The 22,299-nt window shown below is 40.5% G+C and overlaps 2 protein-coding genes and 1 long non-coding RNA gene across 4 annotated transcripts in view; all 3 read left to right on the forward strand.

The window, feature by feature from the left end:
• The window catches only part of dnajc27 (DnaJ (Hsp40) homolog, subfamily C, member 27), a 17,822-nt gene extending 15,626 nt beyond the window's left edge, over nucleotides 1–2,196 (forward strand). The window contains exon 7 of the mRNA XM_024437867.2: nucleotides 479–2,196. Within this exon, the coding sequence (XP_024293635.2) occupies nucleotides 479–611 (133 nt within the window). The 3' untranslated portion in view covers nucleotides 612–2,196. The remainder of the gene's footprint in view (nucleotides 1–478) is intronic.
• Nucleotides 2,197–3,460: 1,264 nt separating this feature from the next.
• Nucleotides 3,461–4,406, forward strand: LOC121847767. The gene is made up of 5 exons (XM_042330436.1): nucleotides 3,461–3,732; nucleotides 3,768–3,947; nucleotides 4,032–4,091; nucleotides 4,139–4,287; nucleotides 4,386–4,406. The coding sequence occupies exons 1-5, from the start codon at nucleotides 3,516–3,518 to the stop codon at nucleotides 4,404–4,406; spliced, it is 627 nt and encodes a 208-aa protein (XP_042186370.1). The 5' UTR covers nucleotides 3,461–3,515.
• A 3,441-nt stretch (nucleotides 4,407–7,847) lies between these two features.
• On the forward strand, nucleotides 7,848–9,234 carry LOC121847825. 2 transcript variants are annotated; one of them, XR_006084689.1, is made up of 3 exons: nucleotides 7,848–8,730; nucleotides 8,836–8,895; nucleotides 8,981–9,234. It is a non-coding gene; the product is annotated as an uncharacterized LOC121847825 (long non-coding RNA). The 2 variants fall into 2 exon arrangements; XR_006084690.1 differs by having other exon boundaries at nucleotides 9,041–9,234.
• Nucleotides 9,235–22,299: the final 13,065 nt, after the last annotated feature.

The following is a 22,299-nucleotide window of genomic DNA, read 5'->3' on the forward strand; positions in this document are numbered from 1 at the left end:
ATAGCTGATTCTAAGATTTGTAATTGATCATATATGTTTTTTCCTTATTTTTTATAGAGCTGAAAAATACTAGAGAAGTGGTTTATCCATACATCTCCATTTTGGATAGGTAACTCTTCGTGTTGTTGTAGGTTTAGTGTATTTAGTGTTTCCCAGAAGTGCTTAGATTCTGTGGATTCTTCAATCACAATGAGCTGTTTTTCTGACTAACTTGGTTTTTCTTTCTGCATTTCTGTATCGTTTTAGTTATTCACCATAGTGAAAGTGAGTCTTTCTTAAACTGACCTCTCACTAAACGAATCCCTATCTTCCCTGATATATTGAGCTGGGTTGGGGGCTTGGATTAAGCGAGGGGATTAGGTGACACTGGGAAATCTCATTATAGTCCGTCCACCTGACAATCAACTCTGACACAAACAAAGCAGCTTCAACAGCGTCCTCGTCTTGATCACATTTTTGTTCCTGTTTGTGTTTCCAGGGAGGAGGTTAACAAGGCTTACAGGAAGCTGGCTGTGCTGCTCCATCCAGATAAGTGCGTTGCCCCGGGCAGCGAGGATGCTTTCAAGGCCGTGGTGAATGCTCGCACCTCCCTGCTCAAGAACATCAAGTAGACGCCAGCTAGGGACTGCTCACCCTGACCCCTAACCCCTCGTCATGTTTCCTCGTCTAATACCACCTCACCTTCAGAACATCATCAGCTTCTCTACCCACTCCCAAACCCCAAAACCAACCCTTCCCCCTTCTCTGCTCTCCATCCCTCCCACCCCCCTCCTCTCACACCAGATGCCATGACATTTTGCTACAACAGAGTTTTATAAAGTCACTACTGATGATGTGCCACAGCAACTCAGTCTCTCTGTACGGAAGACTATCAATGCTTTACACTGTAGTCTTTCACACACTTGAGAGAGAAGTCACTGGAAGACTGGGTGTGTCATCTGCTTGGTCAGTTGTGTTTTCTCTGGTCCAGAGCCTTCAAGCGGCTTGTTGACCTCTCCTGTTTTAAGGAAGGCTCAGCATCAGCAAGCCACACGTATCGCCCTGGACAAGAGCTATATATGTGTACACGTAACGCCCTGGACAAGAGCTATATATGTGTAAACATGAATGGTTGGTTGTCGTAAGGGGTGGTTGTCAGAAGGGGTGGTTGTCGTAATGGGTGGTTGTCAGAAGGTGGGTAATGTGTCTGGGTTGATGCTTGTGATCTAATGATCTTACTGGGGGTCTCTGACTCTCTGGGCAAGCTGATCCCGTAGACATGAACGAGTACATACTTATATCCATACTTAACCAGTGTCATACATCCCTACTCTGCCCTCTGAACATGCTTACCCCAGCCAGCCCCATACAGTAGACCTTGTTGGGGTTCATTCCTTGTTAATCATTGGCTCATTGGTGAAATTAGCATTCAGACAATATCTTTCAGTAAATAATTTATTCATTTATTAATGCAATTGCAGACAGGAAGTTGACAATGGGAACATGGCACCCATGTTTCCGAGTAAGTTCTGCAAAATAGAAAAGGTCTCAAGTTGCTTTTATCATGCTTGTAGTCAACCCCCTGTGATGTAACTGCCTACGTCATTACCTTCTACTCATGAGACCAAAACCATGCCCACACAGCTATATAAACAAGAGTTTTAGTGTTATCTAAAAGCTTAGCAGTAAATGTCCAAGTTGATTTATAGTGGAATGTCTGACACATCTCTTATCTCTTGCACAACCCTACAGAGTTCTGTCTTCACAGTCACACATTTCTCAGACAGTTTCTTTATAAGACGCAGAGATTAGAAAAGACTGTGGAACAATATTAAACCTCTATAATGAATATATATTGTTAATCTGTAGTCTAGGACCCTATAAATGTAAGGAGGGAGTCTTATAACCCCTCCCCTTCTATTAATACAACATAAGCATAATCAATTATTATAATACATCAAACATTTGGTACAGCCCCTATCATGACCCCTAGGTGAACCCCTGACAACCTCAGTGTACATACATATAGCAGATGCACTGAGGGGTATGAAAACTAGCAGAGATGGGGAAACTACAACACACTAACCTCTAAGCAAGTGTCATCCTGGCTCTAGAGGGTCATACGTACAGTACCAGTCAAAAGGTGGGACACACTTACTCATTCAAGATTTTTTTTAAACGTAAAAAAAAATCTATATATATTTTCTACATCATAGAATCATATTGAAGACATCAAAACTATGAAATAACATGTGGAATCATGTAGCCAAAAAAGTGTTAAACAAATCAAAATATATTTTAGATTTTAGATTCTTCAAAGTAGCCAACCTTTGCCTTGATGACAGCCTTGCACACTCTTGGCATTCTCTCAACCAGCTTCACCTGGAATGCTTTTCCAACAGCCTTGAAGGAGTTCCCACATATGCTGAGCACTTGTTGGCTGCTTTTCCTTCACTCTGCGGTCCAATCATCCTAAACCATCTCATTTGGGTTGAGGTCGGGTGATTGTGGAGGCCATGTAATCTGATGCAGCACTCCATCACTCTCCTTCTTGGTCAAATAGCCCTTACACAGCCTGGAGGTGTGTTGCGTCATTGTCCTGTTGAAAAACAAATGATAGTTCCACTAAGCACAAACAAGATGGGATGGCATATCACTGCAGAATACTGTGGTAACCATGCTGGTTAAGTGTGCCTTGAATTCAAAATATATCACTGACAGTGTCACCAGCAAAGCACCATCACACCTCCTCCTCCATGCTTCACGGTGGGAACCACACATGCGGAGATCATCCGTTCACCTACTCTGCGTCTCACAAAGACACGGCGTTCGGAACCAAAAATCGCACATTTTGAGTCGTCAGACCAAAGCCCAGATGTCCCCCAGTCTAATGTCTCCCGGTCTAATGTCCCCCGGTCTAATGTCCCCGGTCTAATGTCCCCGGTCTAATGTCCCCGGTCTAATGTCCCCCAGTCTAATGTCCCCGGTCTAATGTCCCCCAGTCTAATGTCCCCCAGTCTAATGTCCCCCAGTCTAATGTCCCCCCCCAGTCTAATGTCCCCCAGTCTAATGTCCCCCGGTCTAATGTCCCCCAGTCTAATGTCCCACGGACTATTGTCCATTGCTCGTGTTTCTTGGCCCAAGCAAGTCTCTTCTACTTATTGATGTCCTATAGTAGTGGTTTCTAGCCAGTTCCATCATGGCACTCTTCTACTTATTGATGTCCTATAGTAGTGGTTTCTAGCCAATTCCAAAGTGTGTGGGGGGGGTGTCAATGTCCGGTGGTGATTTTATGAATTGTTCATCAGTCTTATGGCTGGTGGGTAGAAGCTGTTGAGGAGCCTTTTGGTCATAGACTTGGTGCTCCGGTACCGCTTGCCATGCGATAGCAGAGAAAACAAATATAAAATGTATTTTGATTTGTTTAACACTTTTTTGGTTACTACATGATTCCATATGTGTTATTTCATAGTTTAGATGTCTTCACTATTATTCTATAATATATAAAATAGTAAAACATGAAGAAAAACCCTTGAATGAGTAGGTGTGTCCAGACCTTTGACTGGTACTGTATATCCACCATCACCCTCTACGGAACCCCAGGTCTCACTACTGTCCTCTATAGAACCCCAGGTCTCACTACTGTCCACTACAGAACCCCAGGTCTCACTACTGTCCACTACAGAACCCCAGGTCTCACTACTGTCCACTACAGAACCCCAGGTCTCACTACTGTCGACTACAGAACCCCAGGTCTCACTACTGACTACAGAACCCCAGAACCCCAGGTCTCACTACTGTCCACTACAGAACCCCAGGTCTCACTACTGTCCACTACAGAACCCCAGGTCTCACTACTGTCCACTACAGAACCCCAGGTCTCACTACTGTCGACTACAGAACCCCAGGTCTCACTACTGTCCACTACAGAACCCCAGGTCTCACTACTGTCCACTACAGAACCCCAGGTCTCACTACAGAACCCCAGGTCTCACTACTGTCCACTACAGAACCCCTGTTCTCACTACTGTCCACTACTCCCCACCCCCCAGGTCTCACTACTGTCCACTACAGAACCCCAGGTCTCACTACTGTCCACTACAGAACCCCAGGTCTCACTACTGTCCTCAGAACCCCAGGTCTCACTACTGAACCCCAGGTCTCACTACTGTCCACTACAGAACCCCAGGTCTCACTACTGTCCACTACAGAACCCCAGGTCTCACTACTGTCCACTACAGAACCCCAGGTCTCCTACTGTCGACTACAGAACCCCAGGTCTCACTACTGTCCACTACAGAACCCCAGGTCTCACTACTGTCGACTACAGAACCCCAGGTCTCACTACTGTCCACTACAGAACCCCAGGTGTTCTCACTTACTGTTCTCATTACTGTCCACTACAGAACCCCAGGTCTCACTACTGACTACAGAACCCAGGTCTCACTACTGTCCACTACAGAACCCCAGGTCTCACTACTGTCCACTACAGAACCCCAGGTCTCACTACTGTCCACTACAGAACCCCAGGTCTCAACCCCCCCAGGTCTCACTACTGTCCACTACAGAACCCCAGGTCTCACTACTGTCCACTACAGAACCCCAGGTCTCACTACTGTCCACTACAGAACCCCAGGTCTCACTACTGTCCACTACAGAACCCCAGGTCTCACTACTGTCCACTACAGAACCCCAGGTCACAATACTGTCCACTACAGAACCCCAGTTCCCACTACAGTGGTATTTCTGTACGATTGGACCAATTGACTGACATGTTTATTAAGGTACAACTAAAACACCAGAAGATAGAATCTGATTTAGTAGCGAACACTGTCGAGATGTGGCTTGTATATGAAATCCATACTATTTATATATTACACCAAACCAAGCCCGTTGCCAAATCCCAGTAGTTATAGACAGTTTGTTATACCAGTCTGGATAATCTGTCATACTGGAAGATATCACAATATTCACAATATTCATCCACTGAAAAGTTTACTATATATTTTCATATTCATATATTGTTTTAGATTATGATTTTTTTTTAAATATATAATGAATATCATTACACCGCCTTCAAACGAGTACTGAAATGTCTCGCCGGTGACCTCATAGCTTACAGAGCACCTTACTGGTGGATAGAGCTGTGACATCAGCAGGACCAACTTTAACAGTGGTGTTTTACGTGATGAAGAAGATGATAGAAGAGGCTATGGTCATAGAAATAGAAGGGTCTATAGAAGGGTCCTAGAGCCTCTAACCCTATTAACTTGAATGGTGGAAGCCTGTTCTATAGATTATATTTCTATAGTTATGAGAACCTGGGACATGACAAACTACTAGTACGTGACAAAGCATATTCAATGACTTACTCTGTTCTATTATTATTGTGTGTATATATATTTATTTTTTTGAAAGTTATACTTGAAAATGGCATGATATGATTTACTCATCAAAGTTGTTTAACTTGTAAAAAAAAGAATAAGATTGAGAACTTGTAAAAGTGAGCAGGTTAACTTAGTGAATGTGCTTTTTGTGATACATCCTTTTGGTCATTGTTTTTATAGACACACAAGAATAAATGAAAGAATTCTATTAATTTAGTTTTTATTAAAAGGCAAGAGGTGTTTGTTTACTGTTCCCATTGTGCCAAGTGACTGACATGTTAAGGTACAACTAAGGTACACATCTGAATATATAGAATCTGATTTAGTCCAAGCAGAGAGAACTGTATTTAAAGACTCCGGTACTTTGGCGACTAGTAAGTTTTAAAACATTGTTTTTTAAACCTCTCGCTTTGGGTTGGATGTGTCAATGTGCAGTTCCATACATGCAGAATTACAGTTTCCCTCGTTTGAAAGAGACTGTTTTCTGGAAGCTGTGCCGTGCCATTTTCCCTACATTTCCCCCCCATGTGCGCCAGCCCCCTAGCAATTCATGTTCTAGGCAATGAACTTCAGACCGTCGCATTTGAGTGACATCTAGCAAGAGGCCTGTCCAACATTATCCAATGAGGTTGCAGGGTGGGCCCATTAGCAGAGAGAGAGAGAGAAGCAGAGAGAGAGAGACAGAGAGCGAGAAAGAGGCAGAGAGAGAGAGACAGAGAGAGAGAGAGAGAGAGAGAAGCAGAGAGAGAGACAGAGAGATAGACAGAGAGAGAGGCAGAGAGAGAGACAGAGAGAGAGAGGCAGAGAGAGAGAGAGGCAGAGAGAGAGAGAAGCAGAGAGGGAGAGAAGCAGAGAGAGAGAGCGGCAGAGAGAGGGAGAAGCAGAGAGAGAGAGGGAGCGAGAGTGATGACGTGGTGTACATATCTGCTCATATGTGATGCTATTTTCGGGGACCATCTTTTGCTCGTGAGCGCTACTTTCAGAACTAGTGGCTGAAAAGTATGCAAAAGTATCCGGAGAATCTCTTTAAACACGGAGACAGATGTTGCATGTATAGGAAATACTATTTATATTTTTATATAAACACCAGAAGAGTGAACATGTGTATACTATAGACCTGTGGAACGTGTATGTATTGAGGTATGATTGATCATGTTCTCCTTTTCGGGAAGTATTGAGACCATTGACTTTTGTTATGTTACAGCCTTTTTCTAAAATTGATAAAATAGTTTTTTCCCCCTCATCAATCTACACACAATCCCCCATAATAACAAAGCTGCACAGCTATTTTCAGGTCTCTCCAGAGATGTTCGATCGGGTTCAAGTCCAGGCTCTGGCTGGGCCACTCAATGACCTTTTTCAGAGACTTGTCCCGAAGCCACTCCTGCGTTGTCTTGGCTGTGTGTTTTAGGGTCATTGTCCTGTTGAAAGGTGAACCTTCGCCCCAGTCTGAGGTCCTGATCGCTCTGGAGCAGGTTTTCATCAAGGATCTTTCTGTACTTTGCTCCGTTCATCTTTGCCTCAATCCTGACTAGTCTTCTAGTCCCTGCCACTGAAAAACATCCCCACAGCCTGATGCTGCCACCGCCATGCTTCACCATAGGGATGTTACCAAGTTTCCTCCAGACGTGACGCTTGGCATTCAGGTCACAGAGTTTAATCTTGGTCTCATCAGACCAGAGAATCTTGTTCCTCATTGTCTGAAAGTCCCTTAGGTGCCTTTTAGCAAACTCCAAGCTGGCTGTTGTGCCTTTTACTGAGGAGTGGCTTCCGTCTGGCCACTCTACCATAAAGGCCTGATTGGTGGAGTGCTGCGGAGATGTTTGACCTTCTCGAAGGTTCTCTCATCTCCACAGAGGAACCGTAGAGCTCTGTCAGAGTGAGTATCAGGTTCTTGATCACCTCCCTGACCAAGGCTCTTCTCCCTTCTTCTTGCTCAGGTGGCCAGCTCTAGGAAGAGTCTTGATGGTTCCAATCTTCTTCCATTTAAGAATGATGGAGGCCACTGTGTTCTTGGGGACCTTCAATGCTGCAGACATTTTTTGGTACACTTCCCCATCTGTGCCTCAACACAGTCCTGTCTCGGAGCTCTATGGACAATTCCTTCGACCTCATGGCTTGGTTTTTTCTCTGACATGCACTGTCAACTGTGGGACCTTTATATAGACAGGTGTGTGAGCCTTTCCAAAATCATGTCCAATCAATTGAATTTACCACAGGTGGACTCCAATCAAGTTGTAGAAACGTCTCATGGATGATCAATGGAAACAGGATGCACCTGAGCTCAATTTCGAGTCATTGCGAAGGGTCTGAATACTTATGTAAATAACATATTTCATTATTTTGTTTTTTTTATACATTTGCAAACATTTTTAAAAAAAACTTGTTTTCGCTTTGTCATTATGGGGTATTGTGATGTCATTATGGGGTATTGTGATGTCATTATGGGGTATTGTGTGTAGATTGAGGATGAGTATTATTTGAATCCATTTTAGAATAAGGCTGTTACGTGTACAAATGTGTACAAAGTCAAGGGGTCTGAATACTTTCCGAATGTACTGGACAGTATGTGAATATATATGGTGATGTTTTCAATTTGATAAGAGGTTATTTATTAGACTCAATAGTAGCATGTTTTGAACCAAGACAGAGCACAGTGAGTGAGCAGTGACAACCGAGTGAGGGATCATTAGCTTTGATACCTTGTGGTAGCTAATGGTGTTAGCTTCGATACAGTGTATTACCTTGGTTAAGTGTGTGTGTGTGTGTGTGTGTGTATTGTGACAGTGTGTTTTACACTCCAGGCATGGCTGTGTTTGGTCTTTGGTGTGTGTGTGTGTGTTGTGCCGGCTTGTTTGTTTGTCATGAGAGTGAGACACCATGATGCTGATAATGACTCCAGGGTTGAACCGTCCTCTCTGTGTATCTGCAGTCTATCCACTAGGTTTGATAATGACTCCAGGGTTGAACCTTCCTCTCTGTGTATCTGCAGTCTATCCACTAGGTTTGATAATGACTCCAGGGTTGAACCGTCATCTCTGTGTATCTGCAGTCTATCCACTAGGTTTGATAATGACTCCAGGGTTGAACCTTCCTCTCTGTGTATCTGCAGTCTATCCACTAGGTTTGATAATGACTCCAGGGTTGAACCTTCCTCTCTGTGTATCTGCAGTCTATCCACTAGGTTTGATAATGACTCCAGGGTTGAACCTTCCTCTCTGTGTATCTGCAGTCTATCCACTAGGTTTGATAATGACTCCAGGGTTGAACCTTCCTCTCTGTGTATCTGCAGTCTATCCACTAGGTTTGATAATGACTCCAGGGTTGAACCTTCCTCTCTGTGTATCTGCAGTCTATCCACAAGGTTTGAAATGACTCCAGGGTTGAACCTTCCTCTCTGTGTATCTGCAGTCTATCCACTAGGTTTGATAATGACTCTTGAACTGTGTATCTGCAGTCTATCCACTAGGTTTGATAATGACTCCAGGGTTGAACCTTCCTCTCTGTGTATCTGCAGTCTATCCACTAGGTTTGACTAATGACCTTCCTCTCTGTGTATCTGCAGTCTATCCACAACCTTGAACCTCTCTGTGTATCTGCAGTCTATCCACTAGGTTTGATAATGACTCCAGGGTTGAACCTTCCTCTCTGTGTATCTGCAGTCTATCCACAAGGTTTGATAATGACTCCAGGGTTGAACCGTCCTCTCTGTGTATCTGCAGTCTATCCACTAGGTTTGATAATGACTCCAGGGTTGAACCTTCCTCTCTGTGTATCTGCAGTCTATCCACTAGGTTTGATAATGTGCTGCATGTTGCTGTTGTGACTGTTTTTTTTGTTTAATAAACAACAAGAAGAAAAAAACCCATCTGCTTGGTCTCTGATCAATGTGTCACAGGCTGTTTACCAAATCTACTGTGTGTGTTAGAGGCTGGCCTCTTGGGGACAGGATGTGATTGGGTGACCCTTGACCTCAAGGCAATGGCATGCTGGTTATAATCTGAATAACAGGCTGATGGTCAGAAGAATCTGGTTATCCCTTCCCAAGGCTGATCAGGCTGAGTAAAGCAGGCCAGGCACACTGCCGTCTGATCACACACGCCTAGAGACGTCAGGAAGCACCGTATAGACTTGGAGTCAGTCGACACCATGACTGGACAACTGGAACACAGTGGGAGACGACAGAAGTGACACCAATGTTCTAACTGTTCCACTGTCTATTGAAACCAGGGTTGTGGTCAATTTGAATTAAAGACAGTCAATTCAGTGAAGTTGATTTAAATCTAAAATTTAAACGAAAAAAAAAAAATTTGCTTTTACTTTTCAGTTAATTGCGAATTCATTCAAAATAGTTACCCTTTTTCCAATTATTGGATTGGAATTTCAATTTACTTCCTGACTTGACTGCCATCAATTCAAATTGCCCACAACCCTGAATGAAACGGTGTCACAGTCCACTACAGCTCCTGCACTGTGTGTAGGCTCAGTACAATGCTTACTATTGGACAACTGGAAGTTCTACCAACACATTGACTGTAGCACTCGCTCTTAGAAAACATTGGACCAAAACTACTGAACCCCGCCCTCCTTTCGGCAAATTTGATCACGACTCCATTTCGCGCCTCCCTTCCCTTCCTATGGGCAGAAACTCACAGGAAGTACCCATGTTACGCTGGTCTGACCAATCGGAGTCCATGCTTCAAGATTGTTTTGATCACTCGGACTGGGATATGTTCCCGGGTGGCCTCTGAGAATAACATTGACGAATACACGGATACTGTGACTGAGTTTATCAGGAAATGTATAGGAGATGTTGTACCCACTATGACAACTGATTGCCCGCTACAATGTTTTCAGGAGAGACAGGATTGAAGGAAGAGGAGGGGGTGTGATGATTTACGTTAAAGAACATATCCGATGTAAACAAATTGAGGAGTCATGTGATAATGAACTAGAATGTATTGGCCTGAACGTTACACTGTCTCCCCAAGTGTCTTTTATCCTTATTGGAATGTATAGGCCACCTTCCACCAAAAGTGTGTTTTTTTTATCAGTTTAATAACATGCTTGGGGAATGTGACTTTGGGAAAGCGGTAAACTTAATGGGAGATTTTAATATTAATTATGACGACAAGTCTCAAATGGATCACTAATACCTTTGACCTTACCCAGCTAGTTAAAGGACCAATCAGGGTGACTTGTTGCTCTAAAACACAGATTGATCTGGTGTTCTAAAACACAGATTGATCTGGTATTCAAAACACAGATTGATCTGGTGTTCTAAAACACAGATTGATCTGGTGTTCTAAAACACAGATTGATCTGGTATTCTAAAACACAGATTGATCTGGTGTTCTAAAACACAGATTGATCTGGTGTTCTAAAACACAGATTGATCTGGTGTTCTAAAACACAGATTGATTTGGTGTTCAGTAATAAACCAGAGAGAGTGACTAAATCATTCAATATGGTTACTGGGCTGTCTGATCATAATCTGACACTTATAGCCAGAAAGCTGTCTAAGAGCAGGTTTAACCTCTCTACTGTTAGAAAGACGGATCAACTAAGAATACCTAAGAGGGAATTAAACTATTTTGAAAACGCAACTAAGGGAATTAACTGAATGATCTCTTGTCCTATACAGACGTGGAAGCTGATAGTCAGGTTTTTCTATCCACAATCCAGACTACAATAAATGGCTTCCTAAAGAAAATCAAATCCAAACCTGGCCAAAAGAGCACTCTTCTTTGGCTAAATGGAGAAATCTGGAAATGATGAAACAACGAGATGAAGCTCTAAAAATAGCCCTAAAACCAAATTAGAGCATGACAGACGTAGGTTTACCATGTTGAGAAATAAGGTTATGAAAGAAATCAGACAGGCATAATTGGTGAAGCAAAGTGAAATTCTAAACTGATCTGGGAGAATCTAAAAAAGTGAACAGGGAAAGACCATAGTCACACTGCAAAAAGACTAGAAATCATGGTGAATAACAATCTAACACAGGATGCAGTCGAAATAGCAATAGCCTTCAATTCCTACTTTATTGACTCTGTCACGGTACTGACACAGAACCCCTCACTCGGGAGACCCTGCTGTCGTGAGTAACTACAGACTCAGGTTGTTGAAAAGTGTGTAGCAGAACAACTGATTGCCCACCTCAACAACAGCCCCTTCACATTACACTCCATGCAGTTTGGCTTCAGAGCGAAACACTCCACAGAAACGGCCAACTGCTTTCTTCTGGAAAATGAGAAGTCCAAGATGGACAAAGGGGGCATTGTTGAGCTGTGTTTCTGGACCTAAGGAAGGCTTTTGATACTGTTAACCATGAGATCCTCAGCACAAAATTGTCGAAGTTCAACTTTTCCCCCGATGCCTTGAGATGGATGAAATCATACCTTGAAGGCAGAACTCAGTGTGTCAGAGTGAGCAATGAGCTATCGCCCACTCTTAGCTATGATGTGGGTGTGCCCCAAGGGTCAATACTGGGGCCCCTCCTGTTCAGCCTGTACATTTATGATCTGCCTTCTGTCTGTACTGGGTCTGAAGTTCAAATGTATGCAGATGATACAGTGATATATGTGCATGCAAAGAGCAAACAACAAGCTGCACAAGAACTCACTACTGTAATGGTCCAGGTTACAAAGTGGCTCTGTGACTCGTGTTTGCATCTCAATGTGAAAAAAACTGTTGGCATGTTCTTCACAAAGAGGGCAACAGATGCTACTGAACCAGATGTCTGTGTGTCAGAGGAGAAGCTCCAGGTGGTATCTGATTGTAAGTAACTTGGCATCATACTTGATTCCAACCTCTCTTTTAAAAAGCATGTGAAAAAGGTAATTCAGATAACCAAATTCAACCTAGCTAATTTCCAATTTATACGAAATTGTTTGACTACAGAGGTAGCAAAACTGTACTTCAAATCTATGATAATCCCCCACTTAACATACTGCTTGACTAGTTGGGCCCAAGCTTGCTGTACAACATTACAACCTATTCAGTCTGTCTACAAACAGGCTCTCAAAGTGCTTGATAGGAAGCCCAATAGCCATCATCACTGTTACATCCTCAGAAAGCATGAGCTCCTGAGTTGGGAAAATCTTGTGCAATCCACCGACGCATGTCTTGTATTCAAGATCCTAAATGACCTGGCTCCTCCCCCTCCACTCAGTATTTTTGTAAAACAGAAAACCCAAACATATGGCAGCAGATCCACAAAGTCTGCCATGAGAGGTGACTGTATAGTTCCCTTAAGGAAAAGCACCTTTAGTAAATCTGCTTTCTCTGTGAGAGCTTCCCATGTCTGGAATACACTGCCATCAGACACACACAACTGCACCACCTATCACACTTTCACAAAATGCTTGGAAGACATGGCTAAAGGTCAATCAGATTTGTGATCATAATCCCTAGCTGTGTGTTGCCGCTTTCCATGTTGTCTGTTGTCTGTAGCTTGTGAGGTGTGGAAACACTTTGTTGCTTTTATGAATTTTGTCTTGCTGCTTTTTGTTCTATGTTGCTCTGTCTGTATGCTACGTCTTGCTCTGTGTGTGCTCGCTGCTCAAGGTAACTGAGAATATGGCCGCCTTGAGGATAACACAGAGTAACATGTGGAATTGGGGAAGTTAAACGTGATCCTAGAGCTCTGTCTAGGAGTAACGTGGAATTGGGAAAGTTAAAGCTGTTCCTAGAGCTCTGTCTAGGAGTAACATGTGGAATTGGGGAAGTTAAGTTAAGTATTGATATAAACTTGTGTTATTGACCAAATACTTATTTTCCACCATAATTTGCAAATAAATTCATTAAAAATCCTACAATGTGATTTTCTGGATTTGTTTTCTCATTTTGTCTGTCATAGTTGAAGTGTACCTATGATGAAAATTACAGGCCTCTCTCATCTTTTTAAGTGGGAGAACTTGCACAATTGGTGGCTGACTAAATACTTTTTTGCCCCACTATATATATATATATATATATATATATAATAAGGCAGAGTCAGGCGCAGGACACAGGTATGAGTAATAATCAGAGAATTTACTCAAAAATCAAGCAATGTTCCAACAAGGAAAAACACAAATATCCAAAATATCACAAAATAAAGAAACCACAACGACAATCAAAACAGAAAGGGAAGCTAGAGGGTTAAATAAGGAACATTAATTATGGTATGGAAACCGGGTGTGTATAATGAGGACGAAACAAAACGAAACATAGATCGGTGGTGACCGCCGAACGCCGCCCGAAAATCCGGTGACGTCGACGACCACCGAACGCCCCGAAAAAAGGAGAGGGACCAACTTCGGCGGAAGTCGAAGTCGTGACACAAGTTGTCTGTTCTGACAAATTGAATTGTCATCTCTGACTCTCACTCTCTTTTGGCATATGACTCATTCATTCATTCATTCATTCATCTATTTTAAATAATACATCATGTCTTAATCTTAGCATTGGTATCTCTCTCCCCTGTGTTTTCCATACTTCTAGCTGTCTCACACGCCTCATGCTAAGCCTAGCTCTTTTTTAGTGTCAGTGAATGTTTATTAAGAAGGTGTCTGGTCTGAAACACCAAAAGAAAAACAGGACGGGAGGTGAGTGACAGACAGCCACCTCATGAGTACACTACTCACCATGCGTGACCACAAGGCTGATCGATAATCAATAACATGCTATCATGTGTGTGTCTCATGTCATCTCCCGCCTCACATCCCATGTGACACATGATTTTACTGTGTGTCATCCTCATATTCAGTCCAAAGTTGGAGACTTTATCCTTTTATGACACTTATATCTTCTTGTCTAGTCACATAACGACAGAGATATAGAGGGAAAAGGGACAGATGGACGTAGGGAGTTAGTTTTACTGTGTGTCATCCTCATATTCAGTCTGAAGCGGGACTTTTTCAAATCTATTTATGCTTATATCAACACAAGAGTTGGGTTCTAGTCACATACAGACATATAACGGAACCAGGGACGCATGGAGTTCAACTTGTAAAAGGTCTAGAGAGTATGGAGTTCAACTTTAAAAGGTCTAGAGAGTATGGAGTTCAACTTTAAAAGGTCTAGAGAGTATGGAGTTCAACTTTAAAAGGTCTAGAGAGTATGGAGTTCAACTTTAAAAGGTCTAGAGAGTATGGAGTTCAACTTGTAAAAGGTCTAGAGAGTATGGAGTTCAACTTTAAAAGGTCTAGAGAGTATGGAGTTCAACTTTAAAAGGTCTAGAGAGTATGGAGTTCAACTTTAAAAGGTCTAGAGAGTATGGAGTTCAACTTTAAAAGGTCTAGAGAGTATGGAGTTCAACTTGTAAAAGGTCTAGAGAGTATGGAGTTCAACTTTAAAAGGTCTAGAGAGTATGGAGTTCAACTTGTAAAAGGTCTAGAGAGTATGGAGTTCAACTTGTAAAAGGTCTAGAGAGTATGGAGTTCAACTTGTAAAAGGTCTAGAGAGTATGGAGTTCAATTTTAAAAGGTCTAGAGAGTATGGAGTTCAACTTGTAAAAGGTCTAGAGAGTATGGAGTTCAACTTTAAAAGGTCTAGAGAGTATGGAGTTCAAATTTAAAAGGTCTAGAGAGTATGGAGTTCAACTTGTAAAAGGTCTAGAGAGTATGGAGTTCAACTTTAAAAGGTCTAGAGAGTATGGAGTTCAACTTTAAAAGGTCTAGAGAGTATGGAGTTCAACTTGTAAAAGGTCTAGAGAGTATGGAGTTCAACTTTAAAAGGTCTAGAGAGTATGGAGTTCAAATTTAAAAGGTCTAGAGAGTATGGAGTTCAACTTGTAAAAGGTCTAGAGAGTATGGAGTTCAACTTTTAAAAGGTCTAGAGAGTATGGAGTTCAACTTTAAAAGGTCTAGAGAGTATGGAGTTCAACTTGTAAAAGGTCTAGAGAGTATGGAGTTCAACTTTAAAAGGTCTAGAGAGTATGGAGTTCAACTTGTAAAAGGTCTAGAGAGTATGGAGTTCAACTTGTAAAAGGTCTAGAGAGTATGGAGTTCAACTTTTAAAAGGTCTAGAGAGTATGGAGTTCAACTTGTAAAAGGTCTAGAGAGTATGGAGTTCAACTTGTAAAAGGTCTATAGAGTATGGAGTTCAACTTTAAAAGGTCTAGAGAGTATGGAGTTCAACTTTAAAAGGTCTAGAGAGTATGGAGTTCAAATTTAAAAGGTCTAGAGAGTATGGAGTTCAACTTGTAAAAGGTCTAGAGAGTATGGAGTTCAACTTTAAAAGGTCTAGAGAGTATGGAGTTCAAATTTAAAAGGTCTAGAGAGTATGGAGTTCAACTTGTAAAAGGTCTAGAGAGTATGGAGTTCAACTTTAAAAGGTCTAGAGAGTATGGAGTTCAACTTGTAAAAGGTCTAGAGAGTATGGAGTTCAACTTGTAAAAGGTCTAGAGAGTATGGAGTTCAACTTTTAAAAGGTCTAGAGAGTATGGAGTTCAACTTGTAAAAGGTCTAGAGAGTATGGAGTTCAACTTGTAAAAGGTCTAGAGAGTATGGAGTTCAACTTTAAAAGGTCTAGAGAGTATGGAGTTCAACTTTAAAAGGTCTAGAGAGTATGGAGTTCAACTTGTAAAAGGTCTAGAGAGTATGGAGTTCAACTTGTAAAAGGTCTAGAGAGTATGGAGTTCAACTTTTAAAAGGTCTAGAGCGTATGGAGTTCAACTTGTAAAAGGTCTAGAGAGTATGGAGTTCAACTTGTAAAAGGTCTAGAGAGTATGGAGTTCAACTTGTAAAAGGTCTAGAGAGTATGGAGTTCAACTTTAAAAGGTCTAGAGAGTATGGAGTTCAACTTGTAAAAGGTCTAGAGAGTATGGAGTTCAACTTTAAAAGGTCTAGAGAGTATGGAGTTCAAATTTAAAAGGTCTAGAGAGTATGGAGTTCAACTTGTAAAAGGTCTAGAGAGTATGGAGTTCAACTTTAAAAGGTCTAGAGAGTATGGAGTTCAACTTGTAAAAGGTCTAGAGAGTATGGAGTTCAACTTTAAAAGGTCTAGAGAGTATGGAGTTCAACTTGTAAAAGGTCTAGAGAGTATGGAGTTCAACTTGTAAAAGGTCTAGAGAGTATGGAGTTCAACTTTTAAAAGGTCTAGAGAGTATGGAGTTCAACTTGTAAAAGGTCTAGAGAGTATGGAGTTCAACTTGTAAAAGGTCTAGAGAGTATGGAGTTCAACTTTAAAAGGTCTAGAGAGTATGGAGTTCAAATTTAAAGGTCGAACTTGAGAGTATGGAGTTCAACTTTTAAAAGGTCTAGAGAGTATGGAGTTCAACTTTAAAAGGTCTAGAGAGTATGGAGTTCAAATTTAAAAGGTCTAGAGAGTATGGAGTTCAACTTGTAAAAGGTCTAGAGAGTATGGAGTTCAACTTTTAAAAGGTCTAGAGAGTATGGAGTTCAACTTTAAAAGGTCTAGAGAGTATGGAGTTCAACTTGTAAAAGGTCTAGAGAGTATGGAGTTCAACTTTAAAAGGTCTAGAGAGTATGGAGTTCAACTTGTAAAAGGTCTAGAGAGTATGGAGTTCAACTTGTAAAAGGTCTAGAGAGTATGGAGTTCAACTTTTAAAGGTCTAGAGAGTATGGAGTTCAACTTGTAAAAGGTCTAGAGAGTATGGAGTTCAACTTGTAAAAGGTCTAGAGAGTATGGAGTTCAACTTTAAAAGGTCTAGAGAGTATGGAGTTCAAATTTAAAAGGTCGAGAGAGTATGGAGTTCAACTTGTAAAAGGTCTAGAGAGTATGGAGTTCAACTTGTAAAAGGTCTAGAGAGTATGGAGTTCAACTTGTAAAAGGTCTAGAGAGTATGGAGTTCAACTTTAAAAGGTCTAGAGAGTATGGAGTTCAACTTGTAAAAGGTCTAGAGAGTATGGAGTTCAACTTTAAAAGGTCTAGAGAGTATGGAGTTCAAATTTAAAAGGTCTAGAGAGTATGGAGTTCAACTTGTAAAAGGTCTAGAGAGTATGGAGTTCAACTTTAAAAGGTCTAGAGAGTATGGAGTTCAAATTTAAAAGGTCTAGAGAGTATGGAGTTCAACTTTAAAAGGTCTAGAGAGTATGGAGTTCAAATTTAAAAGGTCTAGAGAGTATGGAGTTCAACTTGTAAAAGGTCTAGAGAGTATGGAGTTCAACTTTTAAAAGGTCTAGAGAGTATGGAGTTCAACTTTAAAAGGTCTAGAGAGTATGGAGTTCAACTTGTAAAAGGTCTAGAGAGTATGGAGTTCAACTTTAAAAGGTCTAGAGAGTATGGAGTTCAACTTGTAAAAGGTCTAGAGAGTATGGAGTTCAACTTGTAAAAGGTCTAGAGAGTATGGAGTTCAACTTTTAAAAGGTCTAGAGAGTATGGAGTTCAACTTGTAAAAGGTCTAGAGAGTATGGAGTTCAACTTGTAAAAGGTCTAGAGAGTATGGAGTTCAACTTTAAAAGGTCTAGAGAGTATGGAGTTCAACTTTAAAAGGTCTAGAGAGTATGGAGTTCAAATTTAAAAGGTCTAGAGAGTATGGAGTTCAACTTGTAAAAGGTCTAGAGAGTATGGAGTTCAACTTTAAAAGGTCTAGAGAGTATGGAGTTCAAATTTAAAAGGTCTAGAGAGTATGGAGTTCAACTTGTAAAAGGTCTAGAGAGTATGGAGTTCAACTTTAAAAGGTCTAGAGAGTATGGAGTTCAACTTGTAAAAGGTCTAGAGAGTATGGAGTTCAACTTGTAAAAGGTCTAGAGAGTATGGAGTTCAACTTTTAAAAGGTCTAGAGAGTATGGAGTTCAACTTTAAAAGGTCTAGAGAGTATGGAGTTCAACTTGTAAAAGGTCTAGAGAGTATGGAGTTCAACTTTAAAAGGTCTAGAGAGTATGGAGTTCAACTTGTAAAAGGTCTAGAGAGTATGGAGTTCAACTTGTAAAAGGTCTAGAGAGTATGGAGTTCAACTTTTAAAAGGTCTAGAGAGTATGGAGTTCAACTTGTAAAAGGTCTAGAGAGTATGGAGTTCAACTTGTAAAAGGTCTAGAGAGTATGGAGTTCAACTTGTAAAAGGTCTAGAGAGTATGGAGTTCAACTTTAAAAGGTCTAGAGAGTATGGAGTTCAACTTGTAAAAGGTCTAGAGAGTATGGAGTTCAACTTTAAAAGGTCTAGAGAGTATGGAGTTCAAATTTAAAAGGTCTAGAGAGTATGGAGTTCAACTTGTAAAAGGTCTAGAGAGTATGGAGTTCAACTTTAAAAGGTCTAGAGAGTATGGAGTTCAACTTGTAAAAGGTCTAGAGAGTATGGAGTTCAAATTTAAAAGGTCTAGAGAGTATGGAGTTCAAATTTAAAAGGTCTAGAGAGTATGGAGTTCAACTTGTAAAAGGTCTAGAGAGTATGGAGTTCAACTTTTAAAAGGTCTAGAGAGTATGGAGTTCAACTTGTAAAAGGTCTAGAGAGTATGGAGTTCAACTTGTAAAAGGTCTAGAGAGTATGGAGTTCAACTTTAAAAGGTCTAGAGAGTATGGAGTTCAAATTTAAAAGGTCGAGAGAGTATGGAGTTCAACTTTTAAAAGGTCTAGAGAGTATGGAGTTCAACTTTAAAAGGTCTAGAGAGTATGGAGTTCAACTTTAAAAGGTCTAGAGAGTATGGAGTTCAAATTTAAAAGGTCTAGAGAGTATGGAGTTCAACTTGTAAAAGGTCTAGAGAGTATGGAGTTCAACTTTAAAAGGTCTAGAGAGTATGGAGTTCAAATTTAAAAGGTCTAGAGAGTATGGAGTTCAACTTGTAAAAGGTCTAGAGAGTATGGAGTTCAACTTTTAAAAGGTCTAGAGAGTATGGAGTTCAACTTTAAAAGGTCTAGAGAGTATGGAGTTCAACTTGTAAAAGGTCTAGAGAGTATGGAGTTCAACTTTAAAAAGGTCTAGAGAGTATGGAGTTCAACTTGTAAAAGGTCTAGAGAGTATGGAGTTCAACTTGTAAAAGGTCTAGAGAGTATGGAGTTCAACTTTTAAAAGGTCTAGAGAGTATGGAGTTCAACTTGTAAAAGGTCTAGAGAGTATGGAGTTCAACTTGTAAAAGGTCTAGAGAGTATGGAGTTCAACTTTAAAAGGTCTAGAGAGTATGGAGTTCAAATTTAAAAGGTCGAGAGAGTATGGAGTTCAACTTGTAAAAGGTCTAGAGAGTATGGAGTTCAACTTTAAAAGGTCTAGAGAGTATGGAGTTCAACTTGTAAAAGGTCTAGAGAGTATGGAGTTCAACTTTAAAAGGTCTAGAGAGTATGGAGTTCAACTTGTAAAAGGTCTAGAGAGTATGGAGTTCAACTTGTAAAAGGTCTAGAGAGTATGGAGTTCAACTTTTAAAAGGTCTAGAGAGTATGGAGTTCAACTTGTAAAAGGTCTAGAGAGTATGGAGTTCAACTTGTAAAAGGTCTAGAGAGTATGGAGTTCAACTTTAAAAGGTCTAGAGAGTATGGAGTTCAAATTTAAAAGGTCGAGAGAGTATGGAGTTCAACTTTTAAAAGGTCTAGAGAGTATGGAGTTCAACTTTAAAAGGTCTAGAGAGTATGGAGTTCAACTTTAAAAGGTCTAGAGAGTATGGAGTTCAAATTTAAAAGGTCTAGAGAGTATGGAGTTCAACTTGTAAAAGGTCTAGAGAGTATGGAGTTCAACTTTAAAAGGTCTAGAGAGTATGGAGTTCAAATTTAAAAGGTCTAGAGAGTATGGAGTTCAACTTGTAAAAGGTCTAGAGAGTATGGAGTTCAACTTTTAAAAGGTCTAGAGAGTATGGAGTTCAACTTTAAAAGGTCTAGAGAGTATGGAGTTCAACTTGTAAAAGGTCTAGAGAGTATGGAGTTCAACTTTAAAAGGTCTAGAGAGTATGGAGTTCAACTTGTAAAAGGTCTAGAGAGTATGGAGTTCAACTTGTAAAAGGTCTAGAGAGTATGGAGTTCAACTTTTAAAAGGTCTAGAGAGTATGGAGTTCAACTTGTAAAAGGTCTAGAGAGTATGGAGTTCAACTTGTAAAAGGTCTAGAGAGTATGGAGTTCAACTTTAAAAGGTCTAGAGAGTATGGAGTTCAAATTTAAAAGGTCGAGAGAGTATGGAGTTCAACTTGTAAAAGGTCTAGAGAGTATGGAGTTCAACTTGTAAAAGGTCTAGAGAGTATGGAGTTCAACTTGTAAAAGGTCTAGAGAGTATGGAGTTCAACTTTAAAAGGTCTAGAGAGTATGGAGTTCAACTTGTAAAAGGTCTAGAGAGTATGGAGTTCAACTTGTAAAAGGTCTAGAGAGTATGGAGTTCAACTTGTAAAAGGTCTAGAGAGTATGGAGTTCAACTTTAAAAGGTCTAGAGAGTATGGAGTTCAACTTTTAAAAGGTCTAGAGAGTATGGAGTTCAACTTTAAAAGGTCTAGAGAGTATGGAGTTCAACTTGTAAAAGGTCTAGAGAGTATGGAGTTCAACTTTAAAAGGTCTAGAGAGTATGGAGTTCAACTTGTAAAAGGTCTAGAGAGTATGGAGTTCAACTTGTAAAAGGTCTAGAGAGTATGGAGTTCAACTTTTAAAAGGTCTAGAGAGTATGGAGTTCAACTTGTAAAAGGTCTAGAGAGTATGGAGTTCAACTTGTAAAAGGTCTAGAGAGTATGGAGTTCAACTTTAAAAGGTCTAGAGAGTATGGAGTTCAAATTTAAAAGGTCGAGAGAGTATGGAGTTCAACTTGTAAAAGGTCTAGAGAGTATGGAGTTCAACTTGTAAAAGGTCTAGAGAGTATGGAGTTCAACTTGTAAAAGGTCTAGAGAGTATGGAGTTCAACTTTAAAAGGTCTAGAGAGTATGGAGTTCAACTTTAAAAGGTCTAGAGAGTATGGAGTTCAACTTTAAAAGGTCTAGAGAGTATGGAGTTCAACTTGTAAAAGGTCTAGAGAGTATGGAGTTCAACTTGTAAAAGGTCTAGAGAGTATGGAGTTCAACTTTAAAAGGTCTAGAGAGTATGGAGTTCAACTTGTAAAAGGTCTAGAGAGTATGGAGTTCAAATTTAAAAGGTCTAGAGAGTATGGAGTTCAACTTGTAAAAGGTCTAGAGAGTATGGAGTTCAACTTGTAAAAGGTCTAGAGAGTATGGAGTTCAACTTTTAAAAGGTCTAGAGAGTATGGAGTTCAACTTTAAAAGGTCTAGAGAGTATGGAGTTCAACTTGTAAAAGGTCTAGAGAGTATGGAGTTCAACTTTAAAAGGTCTAGAGAGTATGGAGTTCAACTTGTAAAAGGTCTAGAGAGTATGGAGTTCAACTTGTAAAAGGTCTAGAGAGTATGGAGTTCAACTTTTAAAAGGTCTAGAGAGTATGGAGTTCAACTTGTAAAAGGTCTAGAGAGTATGGAGTTCAACTTGTAAAAGGTCTAGAGAGTATGGAGTTCAACTTGTAAAAGGTCTAGAGAGTATGGAGTTCAACTTTAAAAGGTCTAGAGAGTATGGAGTTCAACTTGTAAAAGGTCTAGAGAGTATGGAGTTCAACTTTAAAAGGTCTAGAGAGTATGGAGTTCAAATTTAAAAGGTCTAGAGAGTATGGAGTTCAACTTGTAAAAGGTCTAGAGAGTATGGAGTTCAACTTTAAAAGGTCTAGAGAGTATGGAGTTCAAATTTAAAAGGTCTAGAGAGTATGGAGTTCAACTTGTAAAAGGTCTAGAGAGTATGGAGTTCAACTTTAAAAGGTCTAGAGAGTATGGAGTTCAACTTGTAAAAGGTCTAGAGAGTATGGAGTTCAACTTGTAAAAGGTCTAGAGAGTATGGAGTTCAACTTTTAAAAGGTCTAGAGAGTATGGAGTTCAACTTTAAAAGGTCTAGAGAGTATGGAGTTCAACTTTTAAAAGGTCTAGAGAGTATGGAGTTCAACTTTAAAAGGTCTAGAGAGTATGGAGTTCAACTTGTAAAAGGTCTAGAGAGTATGGAGTTCAACTTTAAAAGGTCTAGAGAGTATGGAGTTCAACTTGTAAAAGGTCTA

The sequence above is a fragment of the Oncorhynchus tshawytscha genome, linkage group LG11 (assembly GCF_018296145.1).
Source record: "Oncorhynchus tshawytscha isolate Ot180627B linkage group LG11, Otsh_v2.0, whole genome shotgun sequence".
NCBI classification, from domain to species: domain Eukaryota; kingdom Metazoa; phylum Chordata; class Actinopteri; order Salmoniformes; family Salmonidae; genus Oncorhynchus; species Oncorhynchus tshawytscha.